Genomic DNA, 19631 nt, shown 5'->3' with positions numbered 1-19631 from the left:
TGTGTCTTTATCGATGGCCTTTTGGAAGTGCTCACACACACACACAAACACACACAGACACTAATTACAGTATGCTGAGCAGGAGTCTCCCGTGAGAAAGCAGAGCTGTCACCAGCTTGTCTAGAATACAGAACAGGTCATTAGAGTCAAGCTTTTCTTCTCGGTCATATCTAACAATATACCTGATCACCAAACTGTCCTGAGATGTGGAAGTAAAAAACTTAAACTCATTTTTCCACAAGAACAAAATACACAAAATATCTTTCTGCAGTGCAGCAGGTCGTCTTTTAACAAGACTAAAAGCCTGCAGCCATGATGACAATGCAAACTTGCTAATCAGGTATAATGTTAATCATACCGTTGTAGCTTAGTGTGTTAGCATACTAACATTTACTACTTAAAATTAAACACAAAGTACAGCTGGAGCTGATGGGAATGTCATCACCTTTGGTTTTTGGTTTTTGGTCTTAAATCATAGACTGTATATTTATATACAGTCAATGGATGACGAACATCTTTACCAAATTAAGTGAGAACGTTGACCTGCTGGTGATTTCCTTGAGCCACGCTGCTAGTGTCGCTAAAACCCACAGTCGGTCATAGTTTTATCCCTTGATAAAGCACACACATACACATGCACATAGATGCACATTCACTCTGAGAGTGAGTCACAACAAAACTGCTAAAGGTCAGTCTCCTGTCTGCCATCTGAGCATAGATTACCTCCTGTGATGTGTGTGTGTGTGTGTGTGTGTGTGTGGCCATTTTAAACAACCGAAGGTCCGCCTGATTTTTTTTGTTTCGTTTGATCTCTCATTTTCAGTTGTACCAAAGGTTAAATGAGTGCTTTGTTGATGGCAGTGGCTCTTAGTTTCTACATTTTTCTACTTCAGACTTTAAACTGTAAAATCAGACTATTTTAGCTTTATAGTGACGCACCCCCCACCCATCTCCCGCAATCATACCTACCCTGCTTCTGCCAAATGTCTTTACCTCAGTATTTAAAAATCCTGATTGCAATGATTGAAATACTTTACAACTTTGATGTGATTTGCCAGAACTTGAGAAATGGGATTGGTTTGCACCAGATATTCCTTAAAATATTAGTGAGTAAAGTCCTTCCTAAATTCTTAGTAACTACTAACTAGTTTTAAAATAGTGATTTACTAAATTAGGTTATTGCATCATCAAAACTCAGGAATGTCTTTTAGCTAAGCGAGGACTAGAAAACACTGTCCAATCCAAAGCAATCAACTACATTAACAGAAGGTCACTGCAGCATCACAAGCTGTGACATTGGTGGGCAAAAATATTAAAATTAACTATTGATTCTTTGTAAATGTAAGTATCACTTATTTATGTGAGCATACATGGAGAAATTGGCAGTATTCAAAAAGTTTATTTGAGTGGGAAAGACTTGATTACCATATGCTTACTGGGTGTAAATATTCAGTAATCTAAGTAAGAACTGGTTTCTGTGGTGCAATGTAATGATGCCTAAATTTCCACTTAGTAAGATTAAGTAACACATAAGTTTTAATTAGGCTAAGTTTGAATTTATGAACAGCTGGTGCAGCTGGTTCTTGGTGCAGATTAAGATGAATTAAGATAAAGAGAACATACGTATCTTTTATTTGCTTTAGGTTTCCATGCCAAACACAGAGTTTTTTGTGATTATTTTACTTTATTTCCATGAATGAAAACCTCATTCTTGGTGCTCTTAATACTACAGCAGTGTTAAGTGTGAGAGCACAGCAGCTTCCACCAGCTGCAGATGAGAAACACCTGATGTCTGTCAGGGAAGCTTGGAAGTCAAATATGAAGGTGGTTGTGTATGGGAAGGCCGTAAATAGCGTTGGCAGGAATATCTGTGCACAATGAAACCCTGTGTGTCTCCAAACAGATTTGTATACATATCTGGCTCCGTTTTAGATGCACGATCTTGATCCAGCTCCTACGCACATCTGCATGGATGTTTGATGCGGGCACACAAAAGCAGACTGATACGCACACATACATGAGCGTGTGCATACATGAGCTCACATAAAAATACACACTAACAATTCCAATGCAAGACACCTCACAAATTAATACGCATGCAGTCTGCCCCCTCACACACATCCACGGCCAGACCACCCACTCAGATACACACGGTTCAACAGAGACGACCGAGCTTTAGTCTGTGACTAATGCAGCATCTGTTCTCCTCCTTGCTCAGCCAATACTTGCTCACAGACAGTGAAATACAGCACGTCATACTTTACTTTGGTCTCTTTCTTGTGCTGCTTTCTCATTGCAAGGTCACAGAAATCTTTAATGGTGTCACACACACTTTGTAGAGGAGAGAACTATGAATTAAGCTTCAAGTAGTAAACACTAACCGCTTCTGGTGTCTGGGGAGACATCAGCAGTGTGAAATCCTCTCTCTCTTTCATAATCCAGAAAATAAATTAAATTTTAAAGCTATTGCTTTGGTTATTAAATCATGACTTCTGTTCAATTGCTGCAGAGTAATGTGCTTTCATTTGATCTCAAATATTGATGGTGTGTGTTTGTGAGGGAACAACTGTGATGAATGTATGGAAATAAACTGATTTGTGAGATTAATTTAGGTGGTTTTCCTGAGAGCTGACTTAAGGCTCAGCAAGTACAGGTGAGTCATTCCTTTTCGCGTGGCATGACCTTGAAATGTGTCCATACTGCCTGCGCTGTCTCTCCTGCTGTCTCACTTCCTGCTTGCCTGAATGCAGACTGTTCTCTTTTGGTACAGAAAATGATTTGAGGTGCTATTTGATTTTCACACCTCATCACAACTTTGAAAGATTGCAAAGGGATTGCAAAAGTATCTGTATGTTTCATTTCCTTTGCAGAAATAAAGGCTGAATTTCAGACTCATATAAATCACTGCTGTGCTCCTTCAAGTCCTGACTTTTTGAAACCTTTTTCAGGAAAAATGTCATTTTCTTGGAGTGAAAAATGTCTTTCAAGGGTCTAAATTGGTTTTCTGCAACTTCATTTATTTACGCTCTAAGCTGTTTTATAATCTCCCCACATTGCTCTCTTTTTAGCCATGCAGCAGTGTGGCCCTAGGGATGGTGCACCACTTTGGTCCAGATCAAAATATCTCAACCACTGAATGGATTGTCATGAAATTTTGTACATTCATGAACCCAAAATGATGAAACGTACTGACTTTAACTCTACCAATACAGGCTGACTGACATTTATGGCTTTTATTGAAATATATTAATAATTATTAGATGGATTACTATGAAATTTGGTACAAATATTCATGGTGCCCAAAGGTTGACTTCTGATGACTTTGGTGATTCCCTGACTTTTCGTCTAGTGCCACCAGAAGGTCAACGTTTTCGCTCATCCTGTAACATCCACCAGATGGACTGGTACAGAACGTTGTATAAATATTCAGGGTTCCTTGATGATGTAGCCTAAAGACTTTGGTAATCCTCCTCTATAGCACTAGCATTAGGTTCAAATTTGTGGATTTGACTGAAATGTCCGAACAGCTTTTGGATGGATTTCAGTGATGGATTTTGGATTGATTTCTTTACTGTCCAATACTTTCATTCATGACTAAATATGTGCAAAACTAATGACATTCCTTTCAGCCTCAGCTGTTTGTGTTTAGTGCCAATTGGCAAATGTTATGCTAATAAGCTAAATTAAGATTGTGAGCATGTTAAACTTTACACAGTACCTGCTTAATATCAGCATGTTAGTATTGTCACTGCGAGCATGTTAGCATGCTGACATTAGCGATTAGCTCAATGCACTGTTATGTGTACAGCCTCGGGAGACCATCAACAGACAACTACGGCCTGCAGGGAGGGAATTGCGTGACTGACGGAGTTTAATAGGCTAGTTTTCTGTAGCTGTGCTTGCTTGTCTAGCTGTACTGTGACATGAGGTAAACAGTGAAGAAGAACAAAACACAACTATCTGTGGAAAATGAATAAAACTCTACAGCAAAGAGAAAAAGACCAACCTGTCATATTTCTTTATTCTTTCATGTCTATTTGGTTTGGATAAATGGTGATTGGAACAATGCAAAACTTTTACAAATGTTTAAATGATGAGAAACAAACTAAACACTTATGCCAGACATATTCATAGTGAATATTCATGCAAACATGACGTCAAATGAAATCAGATTTTAAAAATGACATTTACAGATCTATAGCAAAGGACGGCTCCCACACCAGGTCTCAAACCCCAGACCATGAACAACTGTGCTAACCACTAAGCAATAGGGTCAACTTGCTAGCTAAGAGCCAATGTGTTTCTCTCTTGAGGGCATGGGCCTGCACCGTGACAAGATCCCCTCAGTATTATTTTCCAACCTCATAGTTTTATCAACAGAAGTTGTAATTCTTTAATGTGTGGATCTGTCGTGCAGCAAAAGACTTCCATAAACTCTGATCAGAATGTCTGTTCAGAGAAATATCAGATATTAAAGAGGATGCAGTTATATGCCAGTGCAGAAGAAAACAACAAACCTCAGATTAGCTCGTTGGAAAAAATGTTTGCTCGGCTATCTGCGTTGGTCACATGATCATCTCCTTACAGGTCATAGTTGTCGAGAGTCTCCTGTACAGCCTCAGATCTGCTATCATGGCTGTAGACTATTGATGTCCAAACACTGGCTAAACCGTTATCTGCAGTTGCCATGTATCTTTCATTCATTATTTGTTCCTCTCATGGTAATGCACAGATCCAGAAAAGAAATAAAAAACAATTCACGATCAAAACACAACTCAATTTACATATTCTATGACCGAAAAACAGCAGGGAGAAGAAAATCTCATTTTGCCTGCCCCTTACTCAAGACATAAATAAACAATAGAAATAGATGGTCTGTCAATTATGTTTACTGAACAACCAATACATACAGTAACACAAGAAAAAAAGAATCAAAAGCCATACACAATAGTTCACCATCAACTAAGGAAACCCATTACCTGACAACTTTATATAGTCTAATTATTCTTTCTTTATACATGTTCTTGAACTGAAAGATATTTATACAATCCTTTAAATCATTCTGTAGAGAATACCACAGTTTGATGCCAACAACTGAAATACACATCTGCTTTAAAGTAGTCAGCACATACTGATGCTTAAAATTATATGTCCTTCTATGGTCCTCGTCCTCTGAACTAAAAACAAACAACTTCTGTAAATTTTCTGGGTATATTCTGCTTTTTGTCCTGAACATAACTAATAATGTCTGTAACTCAACTAAATCTTTAAGTTGTTGTTGTGTTTTTTTGAATCTACCTTATGAATCATTCTGCTCTTTTCTGTAATATAAACAAAGGCTTTATGTTGCTCACGTACGTGTTGCCCAACACGTCCACACAGTAACTAAAATATATATGTATCTTTGTCACTGTAGTTTAAAGGTGTTGAAGTTGGATGTCATTATGTGTTACCTCATCCTGTACTAATAAAAACTGCTGCTGACAAATGAACGGTTTGACTCCCACACTCTGCTTCTGAAGGAGTCACAAAGAGTCGTGTGTGCTTCAGTGCAGATCTGAGGGGCAATTTAAGCTTCACAACATGTGTCATACAGTATGTGCCAGATGAGATAGGACACAGACAAAAAAGAGAGAGTGGTGGAAAGAAAATGAGGCTCTTCCTGCAGATTTAATAAGCCACATCTAATCCTCACGTCCTCTTCCCATCTTTCTTCATTATTTGTCCTTTCTCTTTTCTTCTATCATCTCTGATTTACCTTCATCTGTCTGTTCAACTTGCCCTCCCTCACCATTCTCATCCTTCTATTTCTCCTCCCTCTGATAATGTGAAAGATACTTTGCCATAGCTGCAGCTCTACAGTAAGATCAAGAGGAAATAAAGCTTTTTTCAATGTATGATCAAAAGCAATATTTGTTTGTTAAAACAACCACAGCCCATTTAATTCCCCATCAATATTGGCTACAATTCCAAAAAGAATTCATAACATGTTTTGTTCTGGGGGATAATTAGTAGTATGAATAAGCCTGGTTCGTTCTTTTTGGCTCTGTAATGGAAATCTGACTAATGGGAGATCTGACGAAGCCGGCTGGACAGCAGAGGAGCATGCTGGGAGAGATTTGCAGCTAGAAGCTCAGGCCCTACTGTGAGTAAATCAAACATTTCCTATTATTACCGTTACATGTACGGCATGAGATGTCAGTTTGATGCATAGCGTGTGGAGGAGTAGGTGGGTGTGTGAGTGTGTCACAGGGATGTAAACAAATAAGAACACATCATTCAGGGAAAAACTGGATTTTTTATTTGAATCTTAAGTGATTCTTTTCTATGTATTTATTTTGTTTGGAGAACTTTGTTTTATATATTTCTGTGGTAGAGCTGACAGAATGGATTTTAGGTTATAACTGAGTGGAAAATCTTACCTTCCTTAACAGTATAATAGCTTTGCGTGAGTCAAGGTCATGGATCATGAGGACCTCTATGACTTTAAAGGACAATCATGGACATAAAAGACCTACAGGCTTTGATTCTGTAATGTATCACATTTTCTTTCCATTTCCTGTCTTTTACATGATGTTAAGCATTTTACTTTATCTATGATGACCATTTTCCTTTAGTTTCTTTGTTCTGTTTTTGTCAAAAATAATAGATACAAACAGCATTCAAATTTAAACTGATTTTTTTCACATCTCTTGATTTGGCACAATTTGCCACAAATGTTCTTTTCAGAGACATAACTCAAATCAAAACACACAGACATCATACATACAAGGCTAACTCCTTCTTCACATGGGTGTCAAGATCCCAAGAAAGATAAATGTTGAGAAATCTATTCAGAAATGTATATGATGACCTTTCTTCATCAGATTCAGACTTTTCCTTCAGTATCAAAGTAATCCAGGTGATATTTGTCTGTACAGTGCAAACAGGAACAGCTAGTAGCTAAAGCGGCATGACTTTCAATGATGCAGATTAACTAAAATGTAAACAAACAGGCTCTACAAACATGAAGGTGTAGATAGAGATTAGATATTCAGACACTTGGTGAGGTTCATTCTGAATAACTTTTCATCACAGGTGTTATTTTTAACTCATGAAGCCTGTAAACCTGTTTGACTTGACAGTAAAGGAAACTGACGAGCTGAAGTTAGGGAAAATGAAGCAGCCTTCATCTACAACCTTGAATATATAACTACAGATACTCGCTTTGTGCTGACCCCTTGTATGTCCTGTTGAGAAAAGCAGGTTTATCTTCCAAATGACGTTTTCATTTTTATCTTACCTTCTTTGTTTTGTCCATCGCCTTCAGTATGGACATATTCAGGTCTTCTAAGGCAGCCAGAACATTCTCATATTCACCGAGGTGCTGGGAGAAATACTCTTCACGGGAGAAAGACCAAAAAAGAAAGAAAGAAATGTTTGGTGAGTTAAGCAACTACGACAAGGCTGCAGGTGTTTGAAACAGCGTTAGTGTGACACTTCAGTGACATAGCCTCCAAGCGTTTGGGTCAGAGAGGATGTGACAACGTCTACATGGTTCTTTACTTGTGCTGGGAAATGTCAAATAGCATTTGAGTCTCTTGTTAAGCTAGTAGCATACCAGCACCAGCTTTACGTTACTCTCATAAATAACTTACCACAGAGTTCATCAGTGTCCACGTTGCTGCAAAACAAAAAAAGAGAGAGATATATTTAAAATAAATCAGAGCAGTACAATCAAGAATTCCTCAAAAACAGAAGTTTCCAAGGTTACAGCAGGTTTTATCCCTACAAAAACTCTCCCTTGACTCACTATAATTTGGTGAATCATTGTGTGATGACAAATAGGAACAAGCAAAGTATGTTATGAATAATTGAATAATTTAGTTGTTTTTTCCCCAAGGTGCTGCATGAGAGACCAGCAGGTTAGTGAGTGAATTCATCAACAGAAAGCCTGGAGGAAATTTGATGAATGTCCATATATGAATGTGTTTTAGGGAGGTCTGATTGTACGTGTGTGTGTGTGTGTGTGTGTGTGTGTGTGTGTGTGTAAAAGACACAAAAACAGAGAGAGACAGAAAAGAAGAATAAAAGATAAAAAGTAAAGGTTAAGAGGGGACACAAGTGGACACATTATATCCCCTGTACACCAAGCTTCAAGTCACACAAAGGAAACATTTTCATCCTTGTTATAGTGAAGGACGCTGGGGAATTACACTGGATTTTAACTCTATTCCACACAAATTGTAGCTGTCATTCACAAGGGAAAAGTGCCGCAGCAATCAATCAGTCCAAACAGGAGAAAACACTTAGAGCCACAGAGGACGATTGAGAGCAGAGGAGGTAAATCAGAGGTTAGACATTAAACTGGGTAACAAACTGAAAAGCTCTTACTTGTGTGGCTCAAAACTTGGCTGTTTTGACATTTTAAGGTACATTATGTACTAATGGACTACACACAAGTGAAGCACTGAATAATGTTGTAAACAGTATACAAAACATGATGGATGGTAATCAGGACAGAAAGCAGATGTTCTACATTAGCAGAATCTAAATGTATGCTATACTTTTACTGACCAAACAGAAATATGATTAATGCCACTAATTATGCACGTTTCTTGATTACTCACATGTAAGAAGTATCATATATTAACTGTCAGTGTTCGACATCAGACTGAGTGGTTCAGCCAGCCTGTCAGACACACCTTACAGCTTGATGACTCATTCTTTAATCAATACAGGATTCGATTTAAGACTTCCAAATTACTTCTTAACAACTTTACCATCTGCCTCCCTCTGTGGTCGTCTTATAGGGACCCAGAAGTGTGCTTCATGCTGGTTTATCATCCAGTGAAGCTCCATATACATTTGTTTTTGCATCTAATTTTGCTCTTGATATATATGAAATACATCATTATAAATGGCTGACATAATTAAATTATGATACATTCATGATGAGTATACTAATGGTATCATGGATAAACATGATAAACATTATGTTGTTCATAATCATCAGAGAGATTGTTTGAGTGTCTCATCTTCCTCCCTTTGAGCATTCAATCATCCCCGAAAATCTGTTTGAAGTGAAACACCATGACTCCTTCATCATATCAGAGAAAACATAAAAGAACCCACAATTGACCCTTGAGGCACACCGTAATATATTTCTTAAACCATAAAGAAAGGAGCCATTTTCATTTGAGGACATTGTCTTTTCAACAGTAGAGAATCTCCGCAAAAACTAGAGGAAGAGCAGCCTTTTCGTTCAGAAATGGTGTTTGTATTATTGTAGCAGAATTATTTGCAAATGTGTATGGAGATTTGTGAAACTGCGCATTGTGATTGTGTACAGGAATCTACAAATGTGTATTCAGATTTGCAAGTGTACTTAGATTTGTGAATGTGTAGTCAAATCTGTAAATGTGCATTGTGTAAATTTTGTAGTTTCAAAATGCATAAACAGCACCCGTTCTTTGGAAACAGTTCTTTCTCATAATATTTGTCTTAAAAGACTAAGACAGTTGAAAAAACTGTTATATAAAGAAATCGTTCTTAAATAGTCAATCATACAAGTAAAATTTGCTTTAATTGTTTGCTTGTTTTGTGACTCTGTCTCATCTGACCTGGAGATCATCTGTCATTTTGCTGCCTCATCCTTCAAAAGATCAAGGACCACAGTGAAAATTAGCTCATTTATTCATTGTTTTTTTTACCCATTTTAAATGTATTATTTTTCATTTTACTTGTGTATGAGGACTAGATGAATGCAGTCTAGCGCGTAACTTGTAATATTCTCAAATGAAAACAAAGTATAATCTGTGACATTTATCACAGCTAATGCTTAACCAAACTTTGACCTCACTAAATGTCACTGCTGTCCTGCTGTTTGTTGGGTAATGCTGCAGATTAACAGCTTTTGGAGTTTTCTTCACAATTAGGATACTGTAAGATCATACTAACATCATAATATCAAAGTTCCCAGTAGGGTTTGTTCAAAGGATACATGCAAATCACATTAAACTTTTAAAGGTGTTTTTTTTCTTTCTGTGATGTGAAAGTGCAGCAGTGTGGCTCATTGATGTGTTTTTAGTAGTTTTGGGCACAAAGGAATACGATATATCAGGCTTTGGATACACAAAATACTTTTTTGTTTACTTCTTTTGTTTGGCTCTGCACATGAGATTTGTTGACAGTAAGAACAATATTAAAAAATCACAAGTAATCTTGCTAACTTAAGCCTGACAGAGCAGCTTGCATGACTGTAGACTTTCCTCTGCTGTTATTCACTTGAAGTTTATTGAACTGTGACAACAGCTATCCATGAGGGTGCGGATAACCTTCTATTTACCTGCAAAATAATTCGCCAACAAGTCTTCCTCCAGGATATCAGGGTATTATTTTAGTTTCAATCATTTCAGCATCACCTCAGCTCATTTCTGCCAGCCTGTGATCCCTTTCCTGCCTCCTCCGTGGTTGTTAGGAGGATTCTGCTGCTGTACTGGGAACCACAAGTATCAAAGAGAGTCTTACAAATTGCCTACAAAGCTGAACAAGGGGTGCAGTCAATGCCGTTCAATAAGCACTCTTAAACTGCAGGAGTGCGGCTGGACCCAGTCGATCCTCTGATTTATAAAACCTTGTATTCAAGACATATTGAACAGAAGCATTGATACTGTGATTTTAGACCCTTTTTGAACCTGTGGATCAGAACAACGGGATATAACACCATGACAAATACCATAAATAAGTAGGACTTATATAACTGACTAATACATTCAATAAAATACCCAGTAAGTAACAAAAACATGCAAAAACAACATTTATATTTTCCATTGCCTTTGGCTGAACTGTAAGCACACATCATCATTCACCTTGCACTTACATCTTTGCCAATTTAGTATTAATTTCTTAATTTTATGTTTTTATTTTCTTTTAAGATTGTTTCTATCTTTTCAATCTACGTTTTTTGATATATGTTTGGGGTTATTTTAAGCCTTTACTAGACAGCAACAGTAGGAAACAAAGGGAAAGAGAGATGGGGAACGACATGAAACAAATGTCTGCTGCTTGAATTTATTGTTTTAATGCATTATATTGAGCACATTGAATTGTCTTTGTATATGAAATGCGTCATACATATAAGCTTTCCCTGTCTTGCCTCACTTTGCATGAAAAGAAAGGATTTCTGAGGTCCCTCCACTACGACAGCATTGGCAGTGATGAAGTATGTGTGCATGTATTTGTAATTATGAGATAAAACTTTAAATATGTTGTTTTTTAATGTGCTGGCATGCATACATTTCTGTGTGGTTGATATGCAGTTGTTAGAATCTTACTAAGTGGTTGTTGGTTGCTATAGTAGTATCAAGTGGTTGTCTGCTGGTTGCTATGGTGTTTTGCAGAGTTTCTATGTGTGTTGCTATGTAGTGGTTGCTAGGGGATGTCTCTTATGTTAATTCTTGGTAAGTTGCTATTGTAGTAGCTTATAGGGTAGCAAATCTGGTGATGTGTTTGAGGACCCAGAAGTAGCAATAGTGACAATAGTTAAGGAGTATTGTTGTACTGCAATAATACAATACTGTACACACGTCACACCTGTCTTTAATCTTCAGATGTAAGAAATAAGAATGTGAGACAGGCGAGCAGAGAGATTGGTTTGACATGAGTCTCCTGTGTCCTGCAGAGAGAGAGAACACACAAGCTCGCTGCCTGGAGTGCTTTTCTTCACATCTTGGTTTGCTTGTCACCACTTAAACAATACTGAGCTTATGAATACATAGAAGATTCTTACCAGGGTGGCCCAAATCCTATAAATATTTCATGCCGTATGACAAGAGACACTGTCTTTTGGATGTTTCATATTATATTCTGCACAATACAATAATAAACACACCCAACAGGATTTCTTATAAAGCTTTACGGTTGGCTGAATGTGTCCAGCTTTGTTTAAAAAACATGTCAGGATCCTGTTCATGGCACATACAGTAGCGCACAGAACACAGAATATAATAGCATACTGTTCAATTTAGTCCAAAACAGATTGAGTTTGTATCCAATTCATCATCTTCTATCTGTCAAACATATCTCAATTCTGTCCAGCATGTAATAAAACAATGTATAATAATAATAAAACTTACTCTGTGTTGTGGGTATCAATAGTGTGGAAAAGCTCCTTCAATTCCTCAGCTGTCAAGACTCCGTCAGAGAAGTAGGCTTTGAACTCATCAAAGGACAGCTTCCCATCATCTGGGGGACAGAGCACAAATGTAGCTTGTCAACGCTGTGTCAAGACAGCTCAGTCAGGATTGCAACATCCTATGTATAAATCAAGGACTTGTTTTGGTCAAACGAGCTTTATGATTCGAAATGACAAAAGAATACATCTGCAGGTAAGACGGGCATAAAAAACAAGGACTCAAATCAGCAAAAAAGAGGTATTAAGTGTGTAGATTTAGTTCCCTTCCATTTAGGAAACAAAACGTAACAAAAAAACTCCACATTGTAACATTTTTCCTTTTTTTATCAGTATAAACAACACTGTGAATGTACAGGATCATTACCATTTCTTCCATTAGACTTACTTGATTGCAGTTTCAAACAATCAGTCATTTGTATGCTCTAAGGCTCTGAAATTATGAACAGAATAAAAAGGCCCAAGCTCTATGAATTATTCATGAGGTGAAACTAAACAGATTTTAAAAACGAGGAGCCCCAAACTGGCTCAACTTCAGCAAAATGAAGAAAATCAACCACATGTTTTTTTTTTCCTCACAGCTCTGGCTGCAGTGGTTTCAATTTGTGTGACATGAGGCGGTTGATCTTTAAATATTCACTGCTGACCTGCTTGGATTTTGGCTGTCATGTCACTACAGATGCTGTGAGCCTGTTTTGCAGGATGTACAAAGGCAAACGCACATGCACATAAATCAAGCACACGGTGACTCACTGTTTGTTTCAGAAATAATCTTGGAACAGACTTTGACGTATAAGTGCTGCTGTTTGAACTAAAACACTAAAAAACAAACATGTGGGATGACTTCTTATCATGCTGTACGACAAGAAGTCAAATCATTCGCAGCGTGGGATGGACATTAAATAAATAATGAAGCATGTCATGCCATGGGAGTAATGAATTCTGATTAGCTATTTTTGGTCATTTATATTGAGCATGTTCAAAATATATTTTGCAAAAGGGCAGCTGTTTCTAGAGGAAGTCATTTTTAGTGTCAGGTCTGTTAAAACATCAGATGATGCCTGATTCCTGTGTGTTTCTTGTCTGAAAACACTTCATATCTGTCAGGTTTGAGCATTGCGTGTCACACCGGAAATGTATTTGGACTGTGTGTGTGTGTCTGTGTTATATTTCACACATTAGCTCGTCACAAAAAAGATGCTGTCAGTGTTGAGTCACACAAATGAGAGCCGGTCTCATCTCAAACCAAAATCAGCACATTTCTGATTAAAATGAAAAGAGGAAACCAATTCAAATTTGGAATTCCAGTTTTCTTCATATAAAATCTTCATCACAATGCATTTGATGTTTGTGTGAAAACAAATGTGCTTGAGCGGTGTGTGTTGTTTTTAAGTGATCCATAGAGGCGTCTTGTATCCTTCCTAATAATCCTATTTGCTCTGAGCCTCCGATCATACACCTCTAAAGCCGTTAAGTGTCGACTTGCATAATGAAAGTGTCTAACTGGTTTAAAATCTTTGATGTTTTTTCTTCATTAATGCTCTGACATCGACCTGCATGGTCAGTTTCCTGTTTCCATGGAAACTGAAAGAGTATCAGCACCGAGTCATGATCAGAATTTCATTGAGAAAGTACATCTGTTTTCACACACGAGGACAGAAGGGCTGAGCTGCCGCCAAAGACAGAAAAGTGTGTTTGTGTGTGAGTCTGAAAGATATTTACCGTTTTTATCAGCTCTCCGCAGAATCTGTAATAAAAAAAGGGAAAAGGAGGGATGTCATAAAAAAGGGTTTTACACCATCAAAGTTAAAACACGTGTGTGTGTGTGTGTGTGTGTGTGGATCATCGATCACACTCTCAAAAGCAGTGTGTCATTAAATTATTGATAGCGCCGTCCCAGAGTCCAGAGGAGATGAAAGGCATGTGGCAATGACCACGTCAGCTTTAAAAGGGTCGAACCACCAACCTCAAAATAGCATTGCCCACTTTCTCTTCTCTGTACATGTGAAGAAGAATCTGAACAGACTTTGAGTGTATTTACACATCATAACAAGGTGATATCTGAATGCACAACCCAACGTGTGCAGAATCTAAATTTTTGAAACCAAAACCAGGGGAACAAAATCCTTCCATCAGTCAACCAATCAGATTTTCCCTGCAAGGAGGACTTCAGCTCTTGGCTACAAAGGGGTAAAAATACAAATAGAAAAAAAATACGCCCACCTTCCTCCAGCTCTTGGCTCTATCCTGTGTTCTGCTTTGCATAATTCTTTCAAATTTTCCTCCTAATCTGTCTTTGTCTCTTATTTTGCTGCCCCATAACTGTATAACCATCCTGCTCCTGTCTGTCTGTTACTCATCTCTAATCTCTACAATCACTTCAATTCAATACACAACTCTATTTCTCTCTGCAAGGGATAACAGCTGGGCACCCAGGTCAACAAATAAATACACAATAAATAAATAAATATTAAGTTAAAACAATCAGTTGTCACTTTTCCTTCTGACACATCCTCATAATTAAACGACCACAGAGGTTGATTGTTTCCATCACATATTGAAGAAGCCCAGTTTTCTTTTATCTAGAGCTGCAGTGATTAATCGATTAATTTATGGAGAGGAAATTAGAAGGAAACTATTTTGAGATTCAATTAAGCAAAAAATGGTGAACATCTGATAGTGTCGGCTTCTCAAATGTGAGGATTTTTTATTGTCTTATATCTTTGGTCAGGACAAGACAATTTATGATGTCACCTTGAACTTTAAAGTAATGTGATGTGAACAGGATTTTTCACAGTTTTCTGATGTTTTATAACCTAAACAATTATTCAATCACTCAAAACAATAATCAGCAGATTAAATGATGATGAAAATAATTGTTAGTTTCCTCTAGGTCTACTTCTCTTTCTTATTAACCGATGTATGACATTCAGAGTAACCCCTGTGAAAATTATTATAGTATTGAAAATCACTTTAAATTGATAGGATTGGTCACTTCATCAGTGTTTTGTAACTGGACCAATGACTGAGTTTTATCTCATCTCATACCGCAGCTCATACTAATTGATATTTCAATGAATTAAACATACGAATGTCACCCAGAAAAGAAGTCTGATGGTCCTTTTGCCTGTAATATATGGTAATAAAGTTGGAGTGCAGCATCAGTAAAAGAAAGACAGCACATCTAACATGTTCCAGGAGGAAATGACTCTGTTTTAATGACACACAGACTGAGGCTGCAGCTAATAGAGGAGATGTCAAACAACAACAGAAGCAACACTCGCCTCTGCAGACAAGCAATAGTTGAATTCCCTGTCAGTCAGCGCCTGACGAGAGAGCACCTGTTCGACATCAATGAGACATTTGATGTGTAGGATCCAGCTCCGCCACCTTTAATAACTCTCCGCTCTCATGTGTGCACCCTGTCTCCCTCAGACACCGAAGGCAGCCAACAGGTTTATGGTTAAGATATCACAAGGGAGTAGAGCATAGGAATGTGGGGAATATAATTAGATGTTATAGTGAGGCAGGATGAAGCATCATGAAACAGGAGAGAGGAGCATTTGAGGAAGATCATTAGCTGTACTGATATGTATATAACATGTGATATTAATATTTAAATCCTCATCATCTGACGAAAAGCTGCAAGTTGTGGGAAACCTGGTCTCATTAGTGGCTATTTCAAGAAACATAGATAAACATGTTGCTACCTTTTTAGACTGAAAAGGTTATAAATATCATGTATGTTTGGTTGACTTTCATCAAACCAAGTAGACTTCTAACATCCATTAACTTGGTATTTGGTTTGAAGCACTGATATATATTTTAAATCTTTACACAAATATATACAGAGCAGATAAATTAAAGGTCAGTCCTGTCAAATGAACGCCTTCTGCAGGGAACCCTCTATGAATTCAGGTGATGTACAACCTCCAGCAGATAAAATCACTGAAACTTGACTGAACAGATTTTTTCTAATCTTTTTTCCTTGTTTTTATGGTTTCATGGGCTACAGGCTATGAATTATTAACATATACAATATGCCCTCAATCAAAAAGAGTGCGAATAACTCCATTATAGCATTAAAATAAGTAAAAAAAAAAAACAACAACATTTTTTTGTACTTACATCAATAAAAATGGACATTCCCTTCTTTAGCGTCATTTGAGCGCTGGGCTGCTCGGACACAGGCTGCATCTCCTCTGAACAATCCATCACCCAAAATGTGTCTTCAGTAGTGAACAGCAGAGGAATGTGTCCGCTTCAACCTTTTATCTGATCACAGTCACTGGTCAAGAAGAGCGACTCGCTGTCAAGTCAGCCGCAATAAAGCACACGACTTCCCAACTAAAAGTGCCACAATTTAAACCTTATTAGCGACGTCATTGCTTTATCGTTGCCATAGTAACATATCAAATATGAAAGAAATGATTTAACTATACTGCAGATCATTTTGATGCTATTCTTTGCTTTAGGTCTGCGCGCACCGGCATTTTTAATGATAAACACTGAAATATATATGCTTTGTTTTGTAAGAAAAATCAGCTGCACTTCCTGTCGCGCGCTGGCTGTCTGTGTGTGACTTGACGCACGCGCTCCTCTCAGCTGCTGATCAAAAAGCTGCAGCTTGTTGCAGCGCATCTCTGTTCATGCAAGCAAGTATCTCATCCTGCACTGTGATATCGTGGTGCATAATTAACTTTATTGTAAAATAAGTCACTCTGAAAGCATCACTGAAATAAGTTAACATGTCGACAATATAACATGCAGCCAAATGAGCAGCACTAATATGCCCAGACAGGAATGCTATATATAGCCCAAGTTTTTGTTAAAAGATACAAAGGGCAGATAAAAGGTCAATTCATCTTGAATTAAATGACTCGTTCATGATGTCCTTTCTGTGCCTAGACATCTTTCTCCCTATACAGTTTTTTAAAAAATGTGATTTTGATCATTTTTGATTTTCCTAGTATTGTTGGTATTGATTTATTTCAATAAGTTGTTACATCTACAACAGTATAACCTTTTAAATTGCCTTTTGCACGCCAGCATCAATGATTGAGCCCATTTTTAACTAAAATGTCAGTTTGTAAATTAAGCAATGAAGAAATCTGGTGAGAAAACATACAAGTCTTTATTTTGTTGGCAGTCAATAAACCTGGTGGTGATTTTGCTTTGATTTTGTCATGTGTTGGATGTCTCTACATAGCTAATACAAGACAAAGTAATGAACCCTGCAAGATATCTGGAGTGGTTGTAAAACTGTGTAACAGTTCCATCTAGTGGAGTGCAGCGATGGCACATAGTGTACTCCAACATGTAAACAAAGGGCATTTATAAGCACTAATAATTTCATGTAATCTATGTCCACATCTATGACTTTCAGTGAGAAAGCTTTTGAAAAAGACTCACAGCGGAGGCAACAAGATTTTTTTTTTTTTTTTGAGAACTACCTCCTAAAGGCTTTCTGCACCCACAGCTGGTGGAGCTAGGCGGAGAGCAGTGGTAGTTGCATGAATGCACATATTGTCTGCTTCACTCCACTCATTATGAATTTATGGTAAGCATGCCAAGCAGAGAGATCCCCTTCAGGCTACTATATTATACTGTATCCTTTCAACAATACAGATGCAGAGTATAACAGTACAAGCTTTGATGCAGACATCCTGTATAAGGTAACTGTTTGTAACAAAGTTTAGCTTAATTTAAATTTATGAATTACAATTTATAAGTGTAATGTAACTTGCATAAATGAGTCAGTGGTGGAGCATAACTAAGTACATTTACTCAAGCAAGTACTGTTCTTAAGTAGCGTACAATTTTGAAGTATTGAATTGCTACTTTATATTCCACTCCACTACAATTGAGACTGAATTTTTAAAATTTAAAATATTTATTTATTCATTTTTAAAATAAGATCCACTTTAATATGAAAATTCAGCTTACATGTTAATGTGTTAATAGTGATAATCCAGAAATATAAATTATATATAGGCTCGGTACTTTTTATACTTTAAATGCATTTTGCTGATAATACTTCTGTACTTTCACTTAGAAAGTAAAATTCTGAATGCAGGACTTTTACCTGTACTTTGTACATTGTGGTATTACTACTTGTACTTGATGGAAAAAAATGAGGACTCATTCCAAAGCGGATACTTTCAGCATAGTTTATGATTAATGATGTTATAATATTCATGATGATTTTCTTCCTAACAGAGGTGGAAAGTAACTACAGTAAATACATTTACTTAAGTAAGTACAATTTTGAGGCACTGCACATTAGTATTTCTATTTTGAATAAAATACAGCAACTTTACTTTTTACTAGTTACATTGCAAATTGATATTTTTCAAACAAAACATATGTTCAAGTTATAAAATATGATGCGTTGTTACTGTTAACAGTAAAAGAAATAACAGTAATTAAGCCATTACGATGAGTTGTGCCTATATTAAAATATTAAACTAACAAACAAACTATATTAAAATGCATATTAACGCATGTGCATATAATACTCTGGAAGAGGCCATTCCACATAATGAGTTGTTTTAAATTAGGTAATTTAAGCTTATTTTGCTGATAATACTTTTATAGTTTTACATAATTTTGAATGAGGGTACTTTAACTTTTAGTTACTACTAATAGTTATACTTTTACTTAAAGATCCCCCCCCAGACATGTTTTAAAGATGTGTAAACTACTACTTTGAATCTTTGAATATAATTTGTGTCTGATATAGTTTTTTCCACAAATAAAGTTCAAATATGTTGTTAAAACCGTTAAAATGATATATACTCCTTTTCCCTCATTAAAAATTCCAGAGTTTATAAATATGCAAATATATTTCATTTCAGAAACTTAACTGCTGGACACAAAATGTCTCCTTCTTCACTGTAAAGTCCATTCTCAGTGTTTGTGCACTGCAGGCTTCAAGTTTCCACACATTTCACACTTGTGTAAATTGTAGGCCCATTCCTTAAAATTAGATTTTCAATGAGCACAGAGAAACTTTCCACATTCAGCAGATGAATGTAAAAACAGCCTCCCAGTGTGAAACTCTAAACATCCAACATTCTGCACAGTGAAACTCAAACATTCAACTATAGGAACAAAAAGAAAAACACATTTTTGAGTGAAGGAGGACTTTAAGTAAAATATGCATCTTCCACTACTGCTTTCTAACTGATAAACTGCCTCTAATCCTCATCTGTGGAGCTGGATACAAATGTACGGTTAGGTTTGGGTTAAATATTAATTTTTTTACATAATTCAAGATTAATAGTTAATCTGGAGGGGAAATAATTAACACATGATAGCTTGGTTGTGGTAGCTCATCCTGCTTATGTGGCAGCACAGTGGCTGCAGTTACTCCATGGATAATTGCTCCAAAACAAACAGAATCTGTTGTGAAATCTCGCGATAACAATTGGACGCCTCTGATTGGAGGAGAGTCTCC

General features: G+C 36.9%; 1 protein-coding gene across 2 annotated transcripts in view; it reads right to left on the bottom strand.

Moving 5' to 3' along the window:
* necab1 (N-terminal EF-hand calcium binding protein 1) overlaps positions 1-16536 on the bottom strand; it is a 35590-nt gene extending 19054 nt beyond the window's left edge. Inside the window, exons 1-5 of one of the 2 annotated variants that reach the window (XM_067613026.1) lie at positions 16301-16536; positions 13895-13919; positions 12117-12225; positions 7638-7663; positions 7283-7380 (exon numbers count right to left, since the gene is read on the bottom strand). In XM_067613026.1, coding sequence (XP_067469127.1) covers positions 7283-7380; positions 7638-7663; positions 12117-12225; positions 13895-13919; positions 16301-16387 — 345 coding nt within the window. In that variant the 5' untranslated portion in view covers positions 16388-16536. The remainder of the gene's footprint in view (positions 1-7282; positions 7381-7637; positions 7664-12116; positions 12226-13894; positions 13920-16300) is intronic. The other variant, XM_067613024.1, reaches the window with a different exon arrangement.
* Between the last annotated feature and the right edge of the window lie 3095 nt (positions 16537-19631).

Source organism: Thunnus thynnus, chromosome 15 (genome assembly GCF_963924715.1).
Source record: "Thunnus thynnus chromosome 15, fThuThy2.1, whole genome shotgun sequence".
NCBI classification, from domain to species: Eukaryota; Metazoa; Chordata; class Actinopteri; order Scombriformes; family Scombridae; genus Thunnus; species Thunnus thynnus.
Note: the sequence above shows the minus strand (reverse complement) of the source record. Positions and strands in the feature narration are given on the sequence as shown.